The 17,915-nt window shown below is 40.0% G+C and overlaps 1 protein-coding gene across 1 annotated transcript; it reads right to left on the reverse strand.

Moving 5' to 3' along the window:
- Nucleotides 1-1,682: 1,682 nt before the first annotated feature.
- Nucleotides 1,683-17,745, reverse strand: NAIP (NLR family apoptosis inhibitory protein). The gene is given in 9 exon segments (XM_086771379.1): nucleotides 1,683-2,044; nucleotides 2,047-2,271; nucleotides 2,274-2,508; nucleotides 4,790-4,937; nucleotides 6,508-6,630; nucleotides 8,226-8,236; nucleotides 8,605-8,683; nucleotides 9,254-9,384; nucleotides 15,030-17,745. Coding segments are annotated over 9 exon segments (1,959 nt in total). The 5' UTR covers nucleotides 15,675-17,745.
- Between the last annotated feature and the right edge of the window lie 170 nt (nucleotides 17,746-17,915).

The following is a 17,915-nucleotide window of genomic DNA, read 5'->3' on the forward strand; positions in this document are numbered from 1 at the left end:
CATTACTAGAAGCAAATTAGAAAAAACAGACTTTGGGAAGGTAATGGTAAGTTAGATTTCAGCCCTTACAGTCTTAACTCTTGTAGAATAGAGGCTGCAGCCACAAAACTAGACTGATGTAGTTACTGCCAGTGGTTTGCTTTTCATGGAAACTAGCCAAGTGCAGGCCTGAACTTGGCTGCGTTCAGTTTCTTTTCCTACTGTCGTCAAGTGTCAGAAAATCAGTTTTCCCACAAATAATTGAGCAAAAAGGTAACAGGCATAATCTTAACTTCCCTAAGCCATTTTGAAGGCTTTTTCTTAATTGTCTAGCTGAAGTCAGTTAAGATTGCTTGCAGAGATGCAAGGCTTCTAAATCAGCTGTTCAGCAGCTGTTCATTCATAAACAGGCAAAACTGCCACATGTGAATCAGCTAGTCCTGTGTTAATATCTAGCATTACATTATAAAAAGTGGCCTTTATCAGATTTCAATGCTAGTAAAATGTAGCATCTAATATTATTCTTAGTGCGGTCCTGACCTGAATAAAAATAATTTATTTTAAATAGACTTTAAGTAAAATTTTACATTTTTTTTCCCCAAGATATTACTTAGGTACAATCTATAACTATATTTGCAAAGCAAATCAGATTTTTAGAGTAGTGCTAATCCTGTGTTCTGTTTGTTCATCCTTTTACATTATCCTAACCCTGCTGTAGAAGAGACTGGCATGTTTCACCCTGGTAGAAATTTTACAATATATGTCTATTTGCAATGCAAGTGTGTAATTCATAATACAAGAAGGAAAAAGAAAAAAATCAAACCCTAACAGTTTCAAACTTTTGAAAAATTGGTGAAAGTGGCAAGACCCATTGCTAAGATAATTGTAATCTCCTCGGCTGAGGATGCCGCTCCTTCATGATAATCAAACACTCTAAGGTCCTCTGTGTCAAAGAGCCAAGCCATCTTTACTTTGTCACAAGACCAGGCGGTTGAGGAACACACTGGAGAAAAGCCATCACTGTTGATGCACTGGCTTTGATCTGATGTGTGAACATGCAGCTAGTGTCCAGCTCTTCTAAAGCAGGTGTGTTACTAAACTTCTAAAGAAGCTTCTCCAAGCAGTTTCTGTAACATTGTGATTTACTGACAGCTTCTGGAAACCCCCACAGTTTTGCAACCTATGCTGCAAAAATAGACATCAGTAAGGACTTAAAGATGCTCCAAACCCAAGTGAAACTAAGGTATGTTAAAAATAAAACAAAGTTGTTGCTATTAGGTTGAAAAAAGTAGAACTTTGAACTCAACTCATTGAAGCATTTTAATACCGCAGACTGAGGAGACTGAGAAAATAGAGGATACTTTAGCAGGCACATTAATACCTTACAGAATAAGATACCACTGTGTTTACGAGTGTTTGAATACCACTCGTACAGAGCAAAGCAAATACGATACCAGGTTATGCAGCCACTTCAGGTCGGACACCAGATCAGCTTTGCACAGATGCAAGATACCGAGTGTAACAATCTCTTCCATGCCTGTGTACTGTCGCATACGCTCTTCAGTCTTGCCTTGTGGTCAGCCTGCTGAAAAGATGGGAGTCTTCAAGTCACTATATATATATACTAAAATGTATGTCAAAAATAAAGGAAGATGATATGACAGATTGACTGTTTGCTTACAAAAGAAGTCATTTTCCCTAGGCTATATGTGAGGCAGTTTAAAGACTGTACTAAGTACTAGATTCGCGAAATATTTCAGTAAGTGACAGAGCAGATAGATAGGCCTTAAAATAGCCTCATCAGTGATTACGTTACCCTTTGGGTGTTGTACCCAATACACAGCGAGAGACACCACACAAAGAGGTGTCTTTAGAATGGTCTGCATAGGATTTTCACACTCCAGCTGAAAGAGAGACTGCTCCACAAGGTCAAATTGTAGGGGAACAGTTTCTTTAGTACATATGGAGTACTGGACAGAGGGAACTCTGCAATGTTTAAAAGTGGTGGTTGCATACTTGTGAATTTCTCTTGTCCTGTTAGTATGGACAGCAACAACCAAACAAGCTGGTAGAGATGGTTCCTTTGTGTAAGTTCCTCTACAATTTGGGGCACTGAATTCATCTCACGATAGTAATCTGAAAGAAATAAGACCTGTTTTTTCAGTGGCTGAATTACATCTCTTAAGAGTCCCACAAATACTACTGGTTGATTGCATATAATATCAGCCATGCTGTGATCTGACCTTACATAAGTCAGGGAGAGAGAGAATACAAACTTAAACCTGCTTAGAATGGGCAGCAGCCTAAGGCCCAAAGAAGAGCTATTTTCCCAAGTAATGCTGTTTTTCCACTTTCTGCTTCACCTTCCAGGACAACGGTGGAGTCGAGGTTTGCAAGGATTTAATAAAGAAAGGGCTGCTGTATTGGCTGATCATTAATATCCTTAGAGACAACTGACAGGTCCCCATAGGGTAATTTCAAGTCAATAGCCAAATGGTTTGAGTTGCCAAGGAAAACAACTTGCTGAAGCTGTTACTGTTGTAAGCCTTTGTAAGTTGTTTGGTCAAGTTCTTTACTTCTTGAAGACACTGACTTTCAACAAGTGTCATGTCTGCAAAAAGGATGACATTAAGTAATAAAACCTAGTGACAAGCTGATTTAGTACACAAAACTCAAATATAGTCAGCTGTCCACTAAACTGCAGGAAGAACATAGATTTTCCAGATAATGGAAAAAACTGGTATCGCTGCTTCTGAATAAACAAAGTTCCCACAGTTTCTCTTTGTCCTACTCAGCTGGGTTTGCACCAGTGTGTTTTAATGTGGGGTTAGTTTGCGTGTAGCAAGGAATCAAGTGATAAACTTGAGCTAAAAAGCTTTGCTGGACCTGACCTAGCTCTGTGCAGAGACATACTGGTATCGCAGTGCCATCGTCCCTAGCCTTCCATGGTCTGGAAAGAACAATCGGGTCAGATGCAGTGCTGTGTCAATAAACTTAACGGCCAGTCTCACAAGTAGGTTCAGAGAGTTGCAAAGACATGTTCAGTTGGCACCATGCAGGCAAAGAGTTAAACAAAAAACCCCACAGTAATGTTAACTCAAATGAAGCAGTACCATTTTATTATTTGCATCTTCAACAAAAGTACAGTGAACCCCAGAAATGCTCAATGCCTCTTCCTGCAGCTCACTAAGAGATGACACCAGAGAGCTTTTCTGAAGTTCAGACGTGACAGTGTATACTTATGCCATAGTCTGGGGAACTAGGACTTCCCACCAGAAACAGCCCCACTCACTTTCAGTAAAATGGAGATACACATGTTGGCAAATGCAAAGAATGAACAAACGTCTTCATTAATAAACTGGCAACTATGACTTTTCATTGTTCCCGTCACCATTTCAGTACCATGAGGTTTAAAACTGCTATTATGCATTCAGAGCTCTAAAACGTGCTTTTAGTGCCTTCAAAAAATTACAAAACACCTCAGTCTGATACATATACGCCCCAAAATTTCAGCATTTCTCGGTGGCAGTAATAGCCATTTTTTGATTAAGAGAAGACTGCTAAAGAAAGTGTCTGGACAGTACCACTATTGCAAATTTACTTTTGAATTATGAACTCTGTGCTTGCATTGTTCTGCAGCAACTCAGTGGAAACTCATTGAGTATGAACTCTTCTCTCAGAAATCCACGCACATGTATCCACACCACCGCTCCCTTGAAATGGCAATACTATTTGGAAAAAGGAAGCATTAGAAGCAAAAAATAGTGGAAGGTTATCTCAATTTTCTTTCTTTTGCATCTAAAAGCATGTACATATAATATGTAGTACACAGCTGATATACATTTGCAATTTTCCAAAACATGAATAAAAAAAATCACACCATATTGTCACAAAATAATTTTGTTTGCTTATATGCCCCATCTGCACAGAAATTACTTTCGCCTGCTAAGGGTTTGGTTTATATTCACAGATTACAAAAGCAAGCAGTAGCTGACAGATTCCCTACTATTTGTTGTCCCTATATATGGACAATCCATAAATTCTAAGTCAGTACTTACTGAAATTAATATTTTTTTCTGACTAAGTAAGGGTCAAATCCAGAAAACCATTAACAATCCTCTCAAACTAAAACGTAAACTCAATACTGCCATCCTTTCAAGTGAGGCTGCGCAGTGCTTACCAGCTCCTACAGAATGTAGGGTTGCTTTCTTTTCAAGATTTGCTTTACAGTGAGTTTGGTAGAACAAAAACAAATCCACTTATACTTCCTTAAATATTTATTATTTCATTCAAATTGAGTTGCTTAGGTACCAGCAAGCACCAGCAGCTGCAAGAGCAATTTACAGCAGGTGCAGTACTAGCTCTGTATTTTTTAACACTAGCAAAATTCTTTTACTCCTCCCAGAAGCAGGACTTCAGCCATAATGGCCCTCTATCTTTACCCCTCTCTCTCATCCATAAGCTTCCTCCATCCCAGTGTTTTCCTGTCTGCCTATCAAGGATATGAGGCCCAGCTCTGATCTGACGCAGATGCATAACCTTGCCGCTGACTGCTGAGAGAAAGCCGTGAGACAGTCTGCAGAGATGCAGGGAAGAGACCGCTACAGGCGGAGGGAGCACGGTGAGATAGGGCGGCTGATGGCCAGAGGACTCTGCCCCGTGCCCGGCAGAGACCTTTGGTTAGCCTGACCAGGGTGGTGGGCATGGTAGTGCTCAGCCTCAGGGCTCGTAACATCCTATCGATCTGTGGCATGCGTTAGTAAATAAATAATCACTTCGTACTTCTCAGTTGTGTCCATCCTCAAGGTACCTGAACAAACTGACCCGAGAGAGGAGCTGTGAGACTTCCAACAGTAACACGTCTTGCACAAAAACTCATGACTAGCTGCCCACAGTCCCACAAATTGGGACCCTGCTTTCCCTCTAACACCAGCCACTCTGCCACAGCCCTGTGGTTCCTGTTGACATGCGGAAAAAGAGACTTCACAATGCAAAAGGTTGTAAAGTAGGTATACTTTATTTTTGATGCACCGGGCGCACAGTGAATCGCTTCCCCAAAAAAGGTGTGCACCTATCTCAGCGGACCTTTCTATATTTATACACAGGAGTGTTTACATATTCATAAGGATTGTAAAAACATCTATACATATTCATAACCTTTCCCTGAAAAGGTGGACCCATTCCTGGAACTTATTTCCCTAGTCCACACCCCAGACTCCTCCTTGTTGCGCCCGCGCCGTGATGTCTGGTGGTCGTGCGCAGAGGTTTTTGGGGATGAAGGCAGCGGAGAAGAGCGAGGAAGAGGAGATTAAACTTTTTACCTCTGGGCCTTGGTATGCCATTAATTGCTCACGCAGCTGTTTGTTGTCCATCCATCCTCCTGATGTTTCGCCTGTAGCTTGTTTGTTCCATATTTATCCTGCTGTCCTTGTTAGTTTGAGTAATATCTTCCTTCTTCGTGATTAATTCTGTATACTTAGATCGTGTGAGATAAAATAAGCTACATATTTCATCAACTATTGTCAAAGATTATCCTTAATTATCACGCTACTATTTTCAGTGTTTTCTGTCCCTATCTCACTGTAGCAGTGCCCAGGACCTTGGGCTGGGGTACTTCGCAACCGACAGAGCAGCCCAGGACCTGTTGCACTTGTCACAATTTGCCAGCAAAGGATGATTGCTGTTGGTTACTGAAAAGCTGATTGCCTATAGCTGCCCTGCAGAGACACTTTCTTCACAACTTGGGTCAATGCCTGCAGGCAGGCAGCCGCTGTTTAGGGCTACCTGTTTGAATGCCACAGGGCTCAGAAACACCTTTACAGAGGCAGAGAGGAGCTGCTGCTGCCCGCACCACGCTGACGCAGGTCACGTACCCCTTTTACCCACTCAGCAACCTCTGAAATGCCATGCATTTAGAAGGTGGTCTGGGACGAAGAACTTTGATAAGCTGCCTTGGCTGCTCATTCTGTGCACACCTGCACAGAGGCTCCCTGTAACTGGAACTATAATTTAAAATTGCAAAGCATGAGAACTGCTTCCCTAACAGCGAATACTGCAGACAAGCACAAGCTTGTGCAGACTATAATGTCAGTGGCCTCTCTGTTTGCTCTTCCTTATATTTTCTCTCCCTGTTCTCTCGGAAGGTGGGGGGAGTGAGAGAGAGACTGCGTAGTCTGGTCCGATCGGGGCTGAACTACGACACTCTCCAAATTATTTCCGAGCAGTTGGAACTAGAATGGTGTTTCCAAAAGACACAGCAGTTGGCACAATGCATTGCTTCAAATGCTTACATTTGGCAGAAAGATGGAACTATTTCACAAACATTCCTTTTGCTTGGAAACTTTTACTGTATTTTTACAGTAAACCTTAATTTTAAAAAAGGTTTTCAGAGAGGCACAATGTCCTAGACACACAAGAAACATACAGTTATTTATATACATTTAAAATAGTATTAAAAAAACAACAGCAAAAGTGTGTGGCTACTTTCATCACACAGCAGGAAATTGTCTAAGATATTCTGCCGCTCACTCGGGGAATCGTTTTGCATGTTATTCCGCAGGATCTTCACCTTCTTCCCACTCTTGTAAGCAACCTGCACAGCTGGGAGCACTGTACTCTATTGCCTTCTCCTGTAAGCAAGAAATTATGCACCTCAAAAATGGTCATGTACATAATTTTTTTCCCTTACTAACATGCCTGCAGTATAAAACCTGCTGCACTGCAGCTGCTTCATGAATTTACTTCAGTGTTTTTTTGTTACTGGAATTACACACTTTTAAAATCACAAATAATAAAAATTAGATCAGGGAAAATAAAATGCTACAGAATTGAGAGATGCACCATTATTGTCCTTTTAGTAACACCAGACAAATAAATATACAAGTGCACAGATAAATGCTTTCTCTTTTCTAAAAACGTATCCTCCTCGCAACTCTTTCCTCTGGCTTTTACCTCTGACAGGGTAATTCCATTTTGATTCCCTTGCTCCAGGCAAGGCTTGCCAGGCAACGGCTTTTGCAAAAGCCATTCTGATTTTGCAGCTGCATTACTCTCCTTACTGAAAGCTAAAGCAAGATTTTAATTGGGTACCAGGACTATCTTGAACCACTGTCCCATGCATTGGTAAGTGGATCTTTTACTTGCCCTGTGTTTATAGTGCTAACAAACTTGGTTCAAACCTGTATAGAAAAACCTGGCTTTAGCAAAAGCAGTGGCTTTCACACGAGCTTCTGCTGGGCAAGTTTTATAAGACTCTGGTCAAACTCCTTCATCATCAGAGATGTTCAAGCCTTTGGAACCAAAGATACCTGACTAGTTAGGAAAGCTTTAGTCTGCTATCAGATTCTCCAAAGCAGGGACAGAACTAGATTGCAAGGGTTACAGCAAAGCAAAAACACTACTACAGAACTGCATCTTTCTGATAATTTTAAACTTATATATTTATAGTACAGACAAAAATCTGTTTTCTTTCAAAGCCTTCAGGTTTCATTTCTATTTCATGTCTCTCTGACACAGGTAAATGCCAGTAAGATAGATCTACTTAACCAGCACTTTCACATTTAGCTTCTATAGAGAACATATTTTTGCTTGTGCTAAAAATTTCAGAAATACAGAACCAGTAATCTTTCGCTGCTGCAGGAGAATCTTCCCAGGAGAAACACTACTCCTCCCCCTCCTTCTTTCCTGACCTTGGTGTCTGCAGGGCTGTGCCTCCCACATTCTCTGACTCCTCTCTCCCAGCCGCTGGGCCGGGACAAGCTGTGCCAAGCTGGGCCCGATGGAGGCCGAGGGCAAGGCCGTGCCTACTCCCTCTCTCCCTGCACTGCTGCTTTGTTTTCCCACTGTTAAACATGTTATCACAGAGGCATTATCACTGTGGCCAAGTGGCTCAGCCCTGTCCAGTGGCGGGTCCACCGTGGAGCCAGCCATGTCCACCAGACAGAGGAGAAACTTGTAGCGGCTGCTTGCAGAAGCTGCCACTGTAGCCCCCTCCGATACACAAACCCCACAGACAGTAACAGCTCCAAAGAAAGAACAATAACACTGATGCTCTTAAGATATCTGAGATGGTGTTTTCCAAGGAATACTTGCTTGGTTTAACTCATGAAAGATCTTACATGCATATTACACTTTTTTCTGATGAAAGTAATTCCCCCCAAACAAAGATGAAGTGATACAAGAGCTGGCAGGCTAGAGTTCACCTAACCTGTCTGCAGCCATGCAGAAGTGCTTGGTAGCACACTCACCTAAAATCTTCCTAATAATCGATAAATATGTATAGGTGCCATGAGGAGTTAATTAATTCATCTGCCTTTGAGTAGGATAAACGCCAATTGGAAGTACGTCACTTTTCATTAACAGACTACCTAGGTACTGCCTGGACAGGTAGCTTGGATCCACACATCAAAATAAACTTGCATTAAACAAATTCCACCTAGAGTGCACAGTGTTAATTATATATGCAATTATATACAGGTTTGGGGTTGCTGTGGTGTTTTTTTTTAGGAGAAAGAGGGTGGAAAACAGGATCAAGGCCTAATTTGCCTACCCTCAGGTCCCGGGTAGTGCCTCCTTGGGGTGTATTCCATGATAAGGGAAAACTGAAATAGATTAAAAGATTATCACCACTACAACAAATCCATTGTAGGTTTCAATGTATTTTTTAATTTCCTCACTTGATTTCTTACTCTGAAGGAATTCAGACCTATTAAAAAAAAAAAAAAAGCAAAATCATACAATCTATGTTTCGGTTGGAAGGGACCTTTAATAGTCATCTAGTCCAACACTCCTGCAGGTAGCAGGAACACCCTCAACTATAACATTATTCCTAAACATTAATTCCAACTAAAATTCTGGAAGCAGTGTTTCAGTTATTAAGAGGCGCATACGCAGGATTTTTCACAACAGAAAGACAATGAAACAAAGGCAAACTTTTTGATGCCATCAGCATTGTTCATGCAACATAGCAGCTATCTGAGAGAATAATCAGCTGGCTGATTCATTATCTCAATGAAAAGCCCATGGAAGATCTCTAGAGTAAACCAACATATATAAAATAATTACCAGGATAGGGGTAGCAGGCTTATACTGTTCAGTTCTTGTAAGTAAAGATCTGCTGAAATAAATTGTTTGAATATAACAAAGTTGAAGACAAAAATGTGAGGTGGGGGGTTGTTCACTTTCCAGCATCATTGCTGAGGAAAAAAAGAGATGTCAAAACAAATCAACCTTTTTGTACATCTAGAAATATTTCTAGGACAGTCAGTCAAATTACTCAGGAAACCATTCAGCTTGTTTTCTCCAAGGATCATCACCATCTTCCCAATTTCCCAGACAACCACCACAAGCAAAACACTGCACTATATCTTTCTTGCCTGCATGTAGATGATATACAACTGTTTTTATGAAATTTTTCCATTAGGCAAGGACAGTGGATATCTTCTGAAACAGAATCTGGCTTGAGCAACAGGGAACTGCAGAGATCTCGGTGAGTGGGAACCTGATTTTGTTTCTGTATCAGTGTCTGTGTCGGGATTGCTCTGCATAAGACGTTTCATTAAAGGACTGCAGCAGGAGCTTATCTGTAACTTCTGTCTCTAGAAGCGTGAGAGGAACAAGGAATATCCTCCTTATGCTGAATACATGAAGTCCTGATTAATGAAAATCTTCCTAGGAAGTGATAAAATGGGTTCAGCTTCCTTTACCGAGATACCTCTCTGCACTCCACTGGGATGCATCCTGAAAAACTGGCAAAAATTTGGAGGGGATCCTCTAACTAAAAAGAAACTCTATCCATATTGTAATCAGTCATAGCCCGTGTACAGATTAGGAGAGGATGAAAAATGGCCAAAAAATGGAACTCTAAATTATAATACTATATTGCAACTAATGCTTTTCTGTAGACGGATGAGTAAATGGGATGAAGTGCTGTATGTTGACTTGTTCTTTATGTTATGAATAATCATGAAATCAGAAAGAAATGTAAACTATTGACTAATTATCCTAATGGCATGTATGTTTTGATGGAAAAGAGAGTAGAAAAGCTCAAAAACTTGTCTAAGCTGCATGAAATAAGGCAGGGTGTCTTGGTTTTGGCAGGGTTGGAGTTAATTTTCCTCTCAGTAGCTGGTGTGTTTTGGATTTCATGTGTGAAGAATGTTGACAAAACACCCTGATGATAGGAGTTGTTGTGAATGAGACCAAGGACACTGTCCTGTTTTCCAAGTCTCATTAACGTGCAGATGCAGGAAAGCTGGGAGAGAGACAGACAGAATAATTGACCCAAACTGGCCAAAGAGAGTATTCCGTGCCATAAACATCATGCTCAGTGGGGGCTGGCCAGGGCGGGTATCTGCCTTCCTGGCACCCATCCCTCTCTCTTGCTCACTGGCATCGTTCCTCCACCTTGCTGGCCCCCTTTTTCACTCCTTTGCTTACTGCTTGGTTTCGTTTCCATGATCGCTGCTCGGATGGCCTGGACATCAAGTGGTGAGAAAACATGCGTTGTTCATTTTGTATATTTTAATATCCTTATATTCTGTTATTATTGTAGTTTTCCTTTGCTGTTTTAGTAAACTGTCTTCATCTCAAGGATGAAGAAAGAAGTTTTCCTTTCTTCCCAATTCTCTCCCCCATTCCCACTGGGGAGGGAGAGGGTAAGTGAGAAACTGTGTGGTAACTCGGGCTACACTACCACAGAAGGAGACAAGGAAACTCAGTCTGCATTTTATGAAAGATTGTGTGAAGTGGCTCAAAAATGGGCAGATTTGGATCCAGAATATGCTGGTAATATGAAACTGTTTAATATGTTGTTTATTGGTCAGTCACCACCATCAGCTATTAGAAAGAAACTGCAGAAAGTGGATGGTGCAGATGGAGTGACAATTTCACAGTTGATGTTGATTGCATATAAGGTGTATTATAACAGGGAGGAGGAAGAGAAAGTGTATGAGAAAGCGCATGAGGAGGATTCAGAGGCAGAGGTCGTGGAGGTAACAGTGGAGGTCGCTGTGGGACTCCTTTAGGAACGCGTCGGTGTGCCTATAGTAAACGGGAGGGTCATTGGAAGAAAGGATGTCGCCATCTTTTGAATGATAAAGAAAAAGAGGCAGAGGAAGCTGTTAGGTTAATGTGGAGATTGCGTTAGACTGAAGTGGACCAGAGGAATCTATTAAAATTTCCCCAGCCAATCCTCTGATTCCACTTAAGCTGGGGAATGAAATAATACATTTTCTAATGCGTAGTAGGGCCACCCGTTCTGTAGTGACTAGTTGGATGGGAACTTTAAGCAATGTATATATGCAAGCTCTGAAACCATTTTTGAAACAAATGGAATGTAAAATTGGAGAGAAAAAAGTAACTTATTAGTTTCTTTACATGCCAGAATGCCCCATTCTTCTCCTAGGGCGAGACCCACTTGGTAAATTAAGAGCACAAATAACCTTTTCTGATAAATCAAAAACAGTTACATCTACCAAAAGAAACTGCCTGGAAAGCACAATTTTGTTTCTTGACCGCAAAGCTACAGGAGGATATCAACATCCCAGAGGAGATCCTGGATGCAGTGATACCTACAGTATGAGTAGCCAAGATACCGGAAACGGTGAGAAATGCTGTACTGGTAAAAGTTGGATTGAAATCTGGAGCACAACCAGTAAGAAAAAGACAATATCCTATCAAATTGGAAGCCAGAGTAGGCTTGTAACCATTGATAAATGACTTTATTCAGTATAGATTATTAAGAGAATGTCAATCTGAATAACGCACTCCAATTTTGCTTGTTGGAAAACCCCGAACACAGGAGTGTTGGTTGGTAAGGTTTAAGAGAAGTTGACCGAATTATGGTTGGTGCATCTGGTGGTTCTGAATCCATAGACTCTGTTACCATCAATATCTGACAATAATGTGTATTTTACAGTGTTAGATCTGAAGGATGCTTCCTTTTGCAGGATGCTTTCTTTTGTATGCCTCTGGAAGAGGAAAGTCAGAAGTTGTTTGCATTTGAATGGGAAAGTTCAACTACAGGAAGAAAAGACTAACTCTGCTGGACCAGACTACCCCAAGCATTCAAAACCAGCCCTAGCCTGTTCGGTAAGGTACTGGCTAAGGAATTAGAAGACTGGCAAGGTAAGCGTCCTTCCATTACCTTACTACAGAACGTAGATGACATGTTGGTAGGAATAGTTTCAGAACAAGAATGCAAAAGGGCTACTGTTGATCTGCTAAATTTCTTGGGACTTGCTGGGTACAAAGTATGACAAAAGAAATCCCAAATTGCACAAACAACTGTAGAGTACCTGGGTTTTGAGATTTCACAAGGCAAAAGAAAATTGGACTTGGAGTGGAAGGAAAATGCTGGATAGCCTCTCTGCTATCAATAAGACAGCAAAAAGGGTAGCCCTGAGAGATTCCATAGTGGGAGGCTTAATCCCAACAGGAAGAATTTCATTTGAACCACCACATATTCAGAAAAGGATGATTAATTGGCAAAACTTTTAAATTGTACTAAGGCTAATGATGGGTGGTTGACTACCAATACTGGACAAATAATAGTTACAGCCCCACTAATGAGAGAATTAATAAAAAGCACTCATCAAGAAACCCATGAGGGCGGATGCCGTAGTAACAAATATCAGACCACATGCCATAGAACAAAAAATGCAAAGACTGGCAAACGTAATTGTGAAACAGTGCATGATATACCACAAAACCAACCCAAAAATATAAAAAAAGACCTCCTCCAGGACAACTTAAAAGGGGACAGATTCCAGCGGAATACTGGTAAATAGATTTCTCTGAATTACCTAGATGTAAACAATTTAAATATTTATTGATATTGGCAGATACCTTTTCTGGATGGCCAGAGGCTTTCCCATGTCAGACCAACAAAGCTAGAGAAGTAGTCTGAATACTGTTGAAAGAAATAATTCCTAGATTCAGCATTCCTGAGGGATTAGCCTCAGACCACGGGCCCCACTTTATTGCTAAAATCATACAGATGTTCCTCAGTTCTTGGAACCTAATTGGGATTTGCATATTCCTTGGTGGCCACAAGCCAGTGGGAAGGTAGAATGAACAAATCAAACTTTAGAAAGGCAAATTTCAAAACTGTATCAGGAAACTCAAATGAAATGGATATAAATTCTACCTATAGCATTACTAAGAATCAGAATTACTCCTAGAGTTAGGGAAGGAGTTAGTCCTTTTGAAATTTTGTATGGAAAACTAAATCTTGTAAATAAATTAACAGGGAAGAGTGATCAAAAGCTCGTTAATTGAGACCAGATACTGAGTATTTGCTGTTATTAGGGTGTACTTTGTCTTCCCTTCACAAGTATCTGAATGAGAGGGTACCTCAGCCAGGAGACCAGGTCTACATTTGAACCTGGAAAGATGAACCTCTGAAAGAATGTTGGAAGGGATCGTACTTAGTATTGTTGATTACTCCCACAGCTATTAGAGTGAAAGGGATAGACTCTTGGATCCATTACACGAGTGAAAGATATCCCCCTAGGAAAGTGGACGTCAAGAGAAACTGCACTACTGAAACTGAAGCTGATCCAGAACTAAATGAACTGCTCTTGGATTCGAGCGGAATTGATAATCCATGTAAAATATATTCAAGGGGAACTAAGCTTGTATTTTCTCACATTACTAGGGACAATAGGATTGATAATATATCTATGCTGATTTCTTTAGGGTAAGAAATTAAGAGAATAGAAGAATCGATAACCTTCTTTTAATAAATAATGATTCTGCATATCATGGAAGGGAACCATCAGCGTTATCTGAATCCACAGCACTCTAATGGCCATCTAGGGTTAATAGAAACGACTATGAAAATTGCAATGGCTCAGTAGGTGACATTGGCTTATTACCCACTGGGTGACAAACTCTGTCAGCCAACATAGAGAGTTACAGATTTTGGAGATAAGCACACACTTGCTCACACTCTAGCCATGTAACCACAAGTATACCATTGATCCAAAATCTGTAGCTAAGAGTAGCCTTTTTTTCTTAGATTATAGCAACTGAAACTAAAAAGGTTTACAAAACACTTTGGATTTTCCACTTATTTTGGGTCTAAACTTGGTGCAGATCCAAAAGTGAAAATATAAGGTAGATCTTTCTATTGAAATAAAACTTGAGAAAAAAAATCTGAGAAATTGTACAGGCTTGGTAGAATAAACTTGTCTTCATTGTTGGCTATTTTTGAATTTTGCATTCTAGCCAGACAGGTTATTTGTAAAAGCTAAGTAAATGAATAATTCTAGAAAAAAAACAGGAATAAGATGGGAGAACTAGACTTTCTGTCCCTAAGTTAACATATTGATAGTCAGCATAAATGTGATGGAAGACAGACAGGTCAGTCAAATGCTATAATGCAGTACATAAAATAGGAAAAATTGAGTAAACAGTGCTAGAAGGAAAAGGAATATCAGATCTTAATGATATCTTAGAATAAAATCAAACTAACCAACAAAGATTTTCTACAGGATGGCATTTCAGGCCAGTGCAATTGCAGAGCACTGGAAGTTACAATCTCTGCAGTATTTGCATTCATGTTCACTACAGAAGAATTCAGGGAAGTTCCCATTCTCTAAACCAGAGGAACAATATAGCAAAAGGTGGGTCAAAAATCAAAGCAATTATGTAATAGATTATGGCTGAGTGAGGAAAACATAATGCCAATCTTTAAAAAGCAATCTGCAACTTTGGGGAAGAGGAAGAGATACCAGATCTGTAAGCTTGGCATCTGTTGCAGACAAGTAAGTAGGAAAAAAGGTATAATTATGCCACTGTACAAATCTAAAATTAATGCACATCTTGAACAGCACATGTGATTGAGATCTCCTCAACTCAAAAAATATTGTATTAGAACAGGAAAAGGTGCATGGGACAGCAGCGAAGATTATAAAAAATATGGAACACCAGCATGAGGAATGGCTGAGTTGCCTATGTTCTTCAGCATGGAAAAAAAGCATTTATGGGGGATACAATACATCTCAAAATGATGACTGGCATGAAAAAAAAAAAGTCATACTCATTCAAGTATTGTAAGTAGACTTGCACCATTTTATAAATCGAACCAGAAATCTCTTCAAGCATTGCTTCCAGTTACGTCTAAAGAAAAACCCAGCTCTGGCCAGCACATCGGGCTTTTCTCCTGTGGCATAGGTTGGCCACCTGTCGAAGGACTGCCACCTTGCATGCTCCGCGCTGTATGTGTAGGTGTACCCTGCTGGGTTCTTCTCCAGCTTCTGAACACCGATGTCATACTTTGAAATATTACCCACCTCTTTGCCCAGGACAAATTCACAAGTGGGACAAAAGTTATTGTGCTGTTTGTATGGGGCACATCTGGCCATAGTAAATAAAACTAATCCAGATCAAAAACAGTGCATGCTGGATTTAACAAGTGTGTGGTAAAATCCAGCAGCTGCCCTTTCTGTCAAAGGCCATGATGAATGAGATGTATAGGTCAAGGACTTTAACCTATTGTGTTCATTTCTCATGGTAGGGTTGTAACTCTTCTGCAGCTGTTTACAGACCTCTTGGAATTCTGCCTCCGTGTCTTTGGCAATCTTGTGAAAATCAAAGGCTGCATGCAGGAAATGAGCTTGCAATGCAGAAAGATTCAGCTCATGTATTTCATTGTCATTCATCTCCACTGTAGGGTCCTCTTTGGCAGACATTTTCTGAAACGACAAGGAAGACTACCAGTTTATATTACCTGTATGTTTTAGATAACATTCAGTCATCACCTCTGTTACCTTAATAACATACGTTTCTACAGGTTACAAACATTTGAAATCACTTTACTAAGAATACGTAAGATAACTGTAGAGTTGGTATAAATAGATGTATTATTAAATCTCACTAGCCAAGTTGAGACTTCTGCTAACTCTGATTGACCACTGCCCTTACAGCGACAATAGCAAGTATCCTGAAGTCTTTACAACAAAAATGGAGGGAAGGAAGAGAAATAAACAGGTAAGGTTTGAGCGAGATGACACAGGTAAGTGGCAGATCCTAAGAGGTTCATCCTCTCTTAGGATCCTAAGAACCCACAATGGCCTCAGTAACCCAACACGCCTCTATAATCTCAGTCTTCCAACTCAAAGCCATGACTTAACATTGCTAGCACATTTTTAAGATCTCCTTAAATTAGGAAGAAACAGGTGGCAAAACATACAGTGACAAATGAAAGATGGGAAGTAGAATTGAGAAACAGAAAAAAAATCAAAGCAAGAATTTTAGAATATTTTAAAATTTCAACTCTTTTCAATATAAGTAGTGACTAGCAGGAACTGCATAGTCTTTCATGAAAAGAACTGTGATTTCATCATCACAAAATGAAATTAATTTGGCAATGAAATTTATTGCCAAACTCACATTGTCAATACTTCCCTCCAATCAAGTGGCTTTATTAAATGTTTTATATTTACACTAGTCTTCTCAAGTATAGCTTATCTTGTAGAAGCAGTAGCTTTTTGTTGTTACCAGTACTGCGGTAAGACAACCATAGGGAATATTTTGCTATGTGATGGTTTAGAACACAGCAAATGTGGCTGCAGTTCAGCTCCATATAGTCAAATTCTGCTCCCCCCACCTCCAAAGAGCTTTGCTTTATTTTCTCACATAATTGAGGGATCTTAAGAGATTTACATTTACTAAACAAATTCATCCCTAAGGAGGCAATTCTAAATCTTCAGTCCGTTGTTTTTACTGTTTTTCAGTGGTTATAAAAAATCACATTCTCCTCTCATAGGAAAATGTACGCTAAACAATTTAAGTGCTTTGTAATCCCACAGCAAAAAAAAGTGCCACAAAAGTTGTAAAAAGTCTTCAAGCTCTATTATATTTTGAAAAATTACTTTTAGGAATTCCACTATTGGCACCACATTTATTTTTCCTAAATATGGAACCGTGATTCTCATTCAAATTTGATGACTTTTAAAATAAAATTCACCTTCTCTCATTCCTTCAGCCAGGAGTCTGCACAATCCAGTAATGCTTCAGAGTTAGTACTTTGTGGCATTTTCTCATCCCTATGCTACATCACAATCTAGAATTAAAACTGTTCCTCATGTTGCATGTGACAGGCCAGGACACCATTTAAGTTCTTCAGGAGCTGCAGTTGTTATACAAAACTAAAAACAGACATTTCTTTTACTTATATTTTAATTAAAACATTTTCACCATGTCCAGTCTTGGAAATCAGTTATGATGATTAATACAGATGGTAACTTTTATTTCTGCAAGGAAAGTATAAAGTGGATGGTTAACAAAAGGGCACTCACCTTTCCGAAATCCCCTTCAGTCCAAACAGCAGTGTGCTCTCTAGTCTCACTGTGCCTTTCAGACTCAAACTTCTTGCCACAGTTGTGTCCTCAACTCCACCACAGGACATTTTTGTGTTTTTGTCTCTTCCCTCAACACTTTGTGTTCCAACTGTATTATGCAACATCTTCAGGAAGCGTAAGAATTTCTCACTAGCCTGCTCTTAACCTCACTGAATGACTAATCTTCTGGCAGATCCAGTAAATAAGAAAATACAAGAACAAGAATTAAGCAGGTTGTAGCTTCAAAGGAGACTTGAGATCCAGTCAATCCCAAAGAGCACAGATGAAGTAAGTATTTCCTCCATGCTGCTTTAAATATAAAGGCCATAGCTGAAATTCTTTACACATCAGAGAATTGTTGCTGCAATACTGATTTTTCAGGACCTAGTCTGAACTGCTCTTCCTCCCCAATGAGAAGGGTTGAAAACAGATAGAACAAGGGGTAATGGGTTTAAATTAGAAGGAGGTAGGTTTAGATTAGATATGAGAAAAAAATTTTTTACAATGAGAGTTGTAGAGCACTGGAACAGGTTGCCCAGAGAGGTGGTGGATGCCCCATCCCTGGGATCGTTCAAGGCCAGGCTGGATGAG

The sequence above is a fragment of the Chlamydotis macqueenii genome, chromosome Z, assembly GCF_036417535.1.
Source record: "Chlamydotis macqueenii isolate bChlMac1 chromosome Z, bChlMac1.mat, whole genome shotgun sequence".
In the NCBI taxonomy this organism is placed as follows: Eukaryota; Metazoa; Chordata; class Aves; order Otidiformes; family Otididae; genus Chlamydotis; species Chlamydotis macqueenii.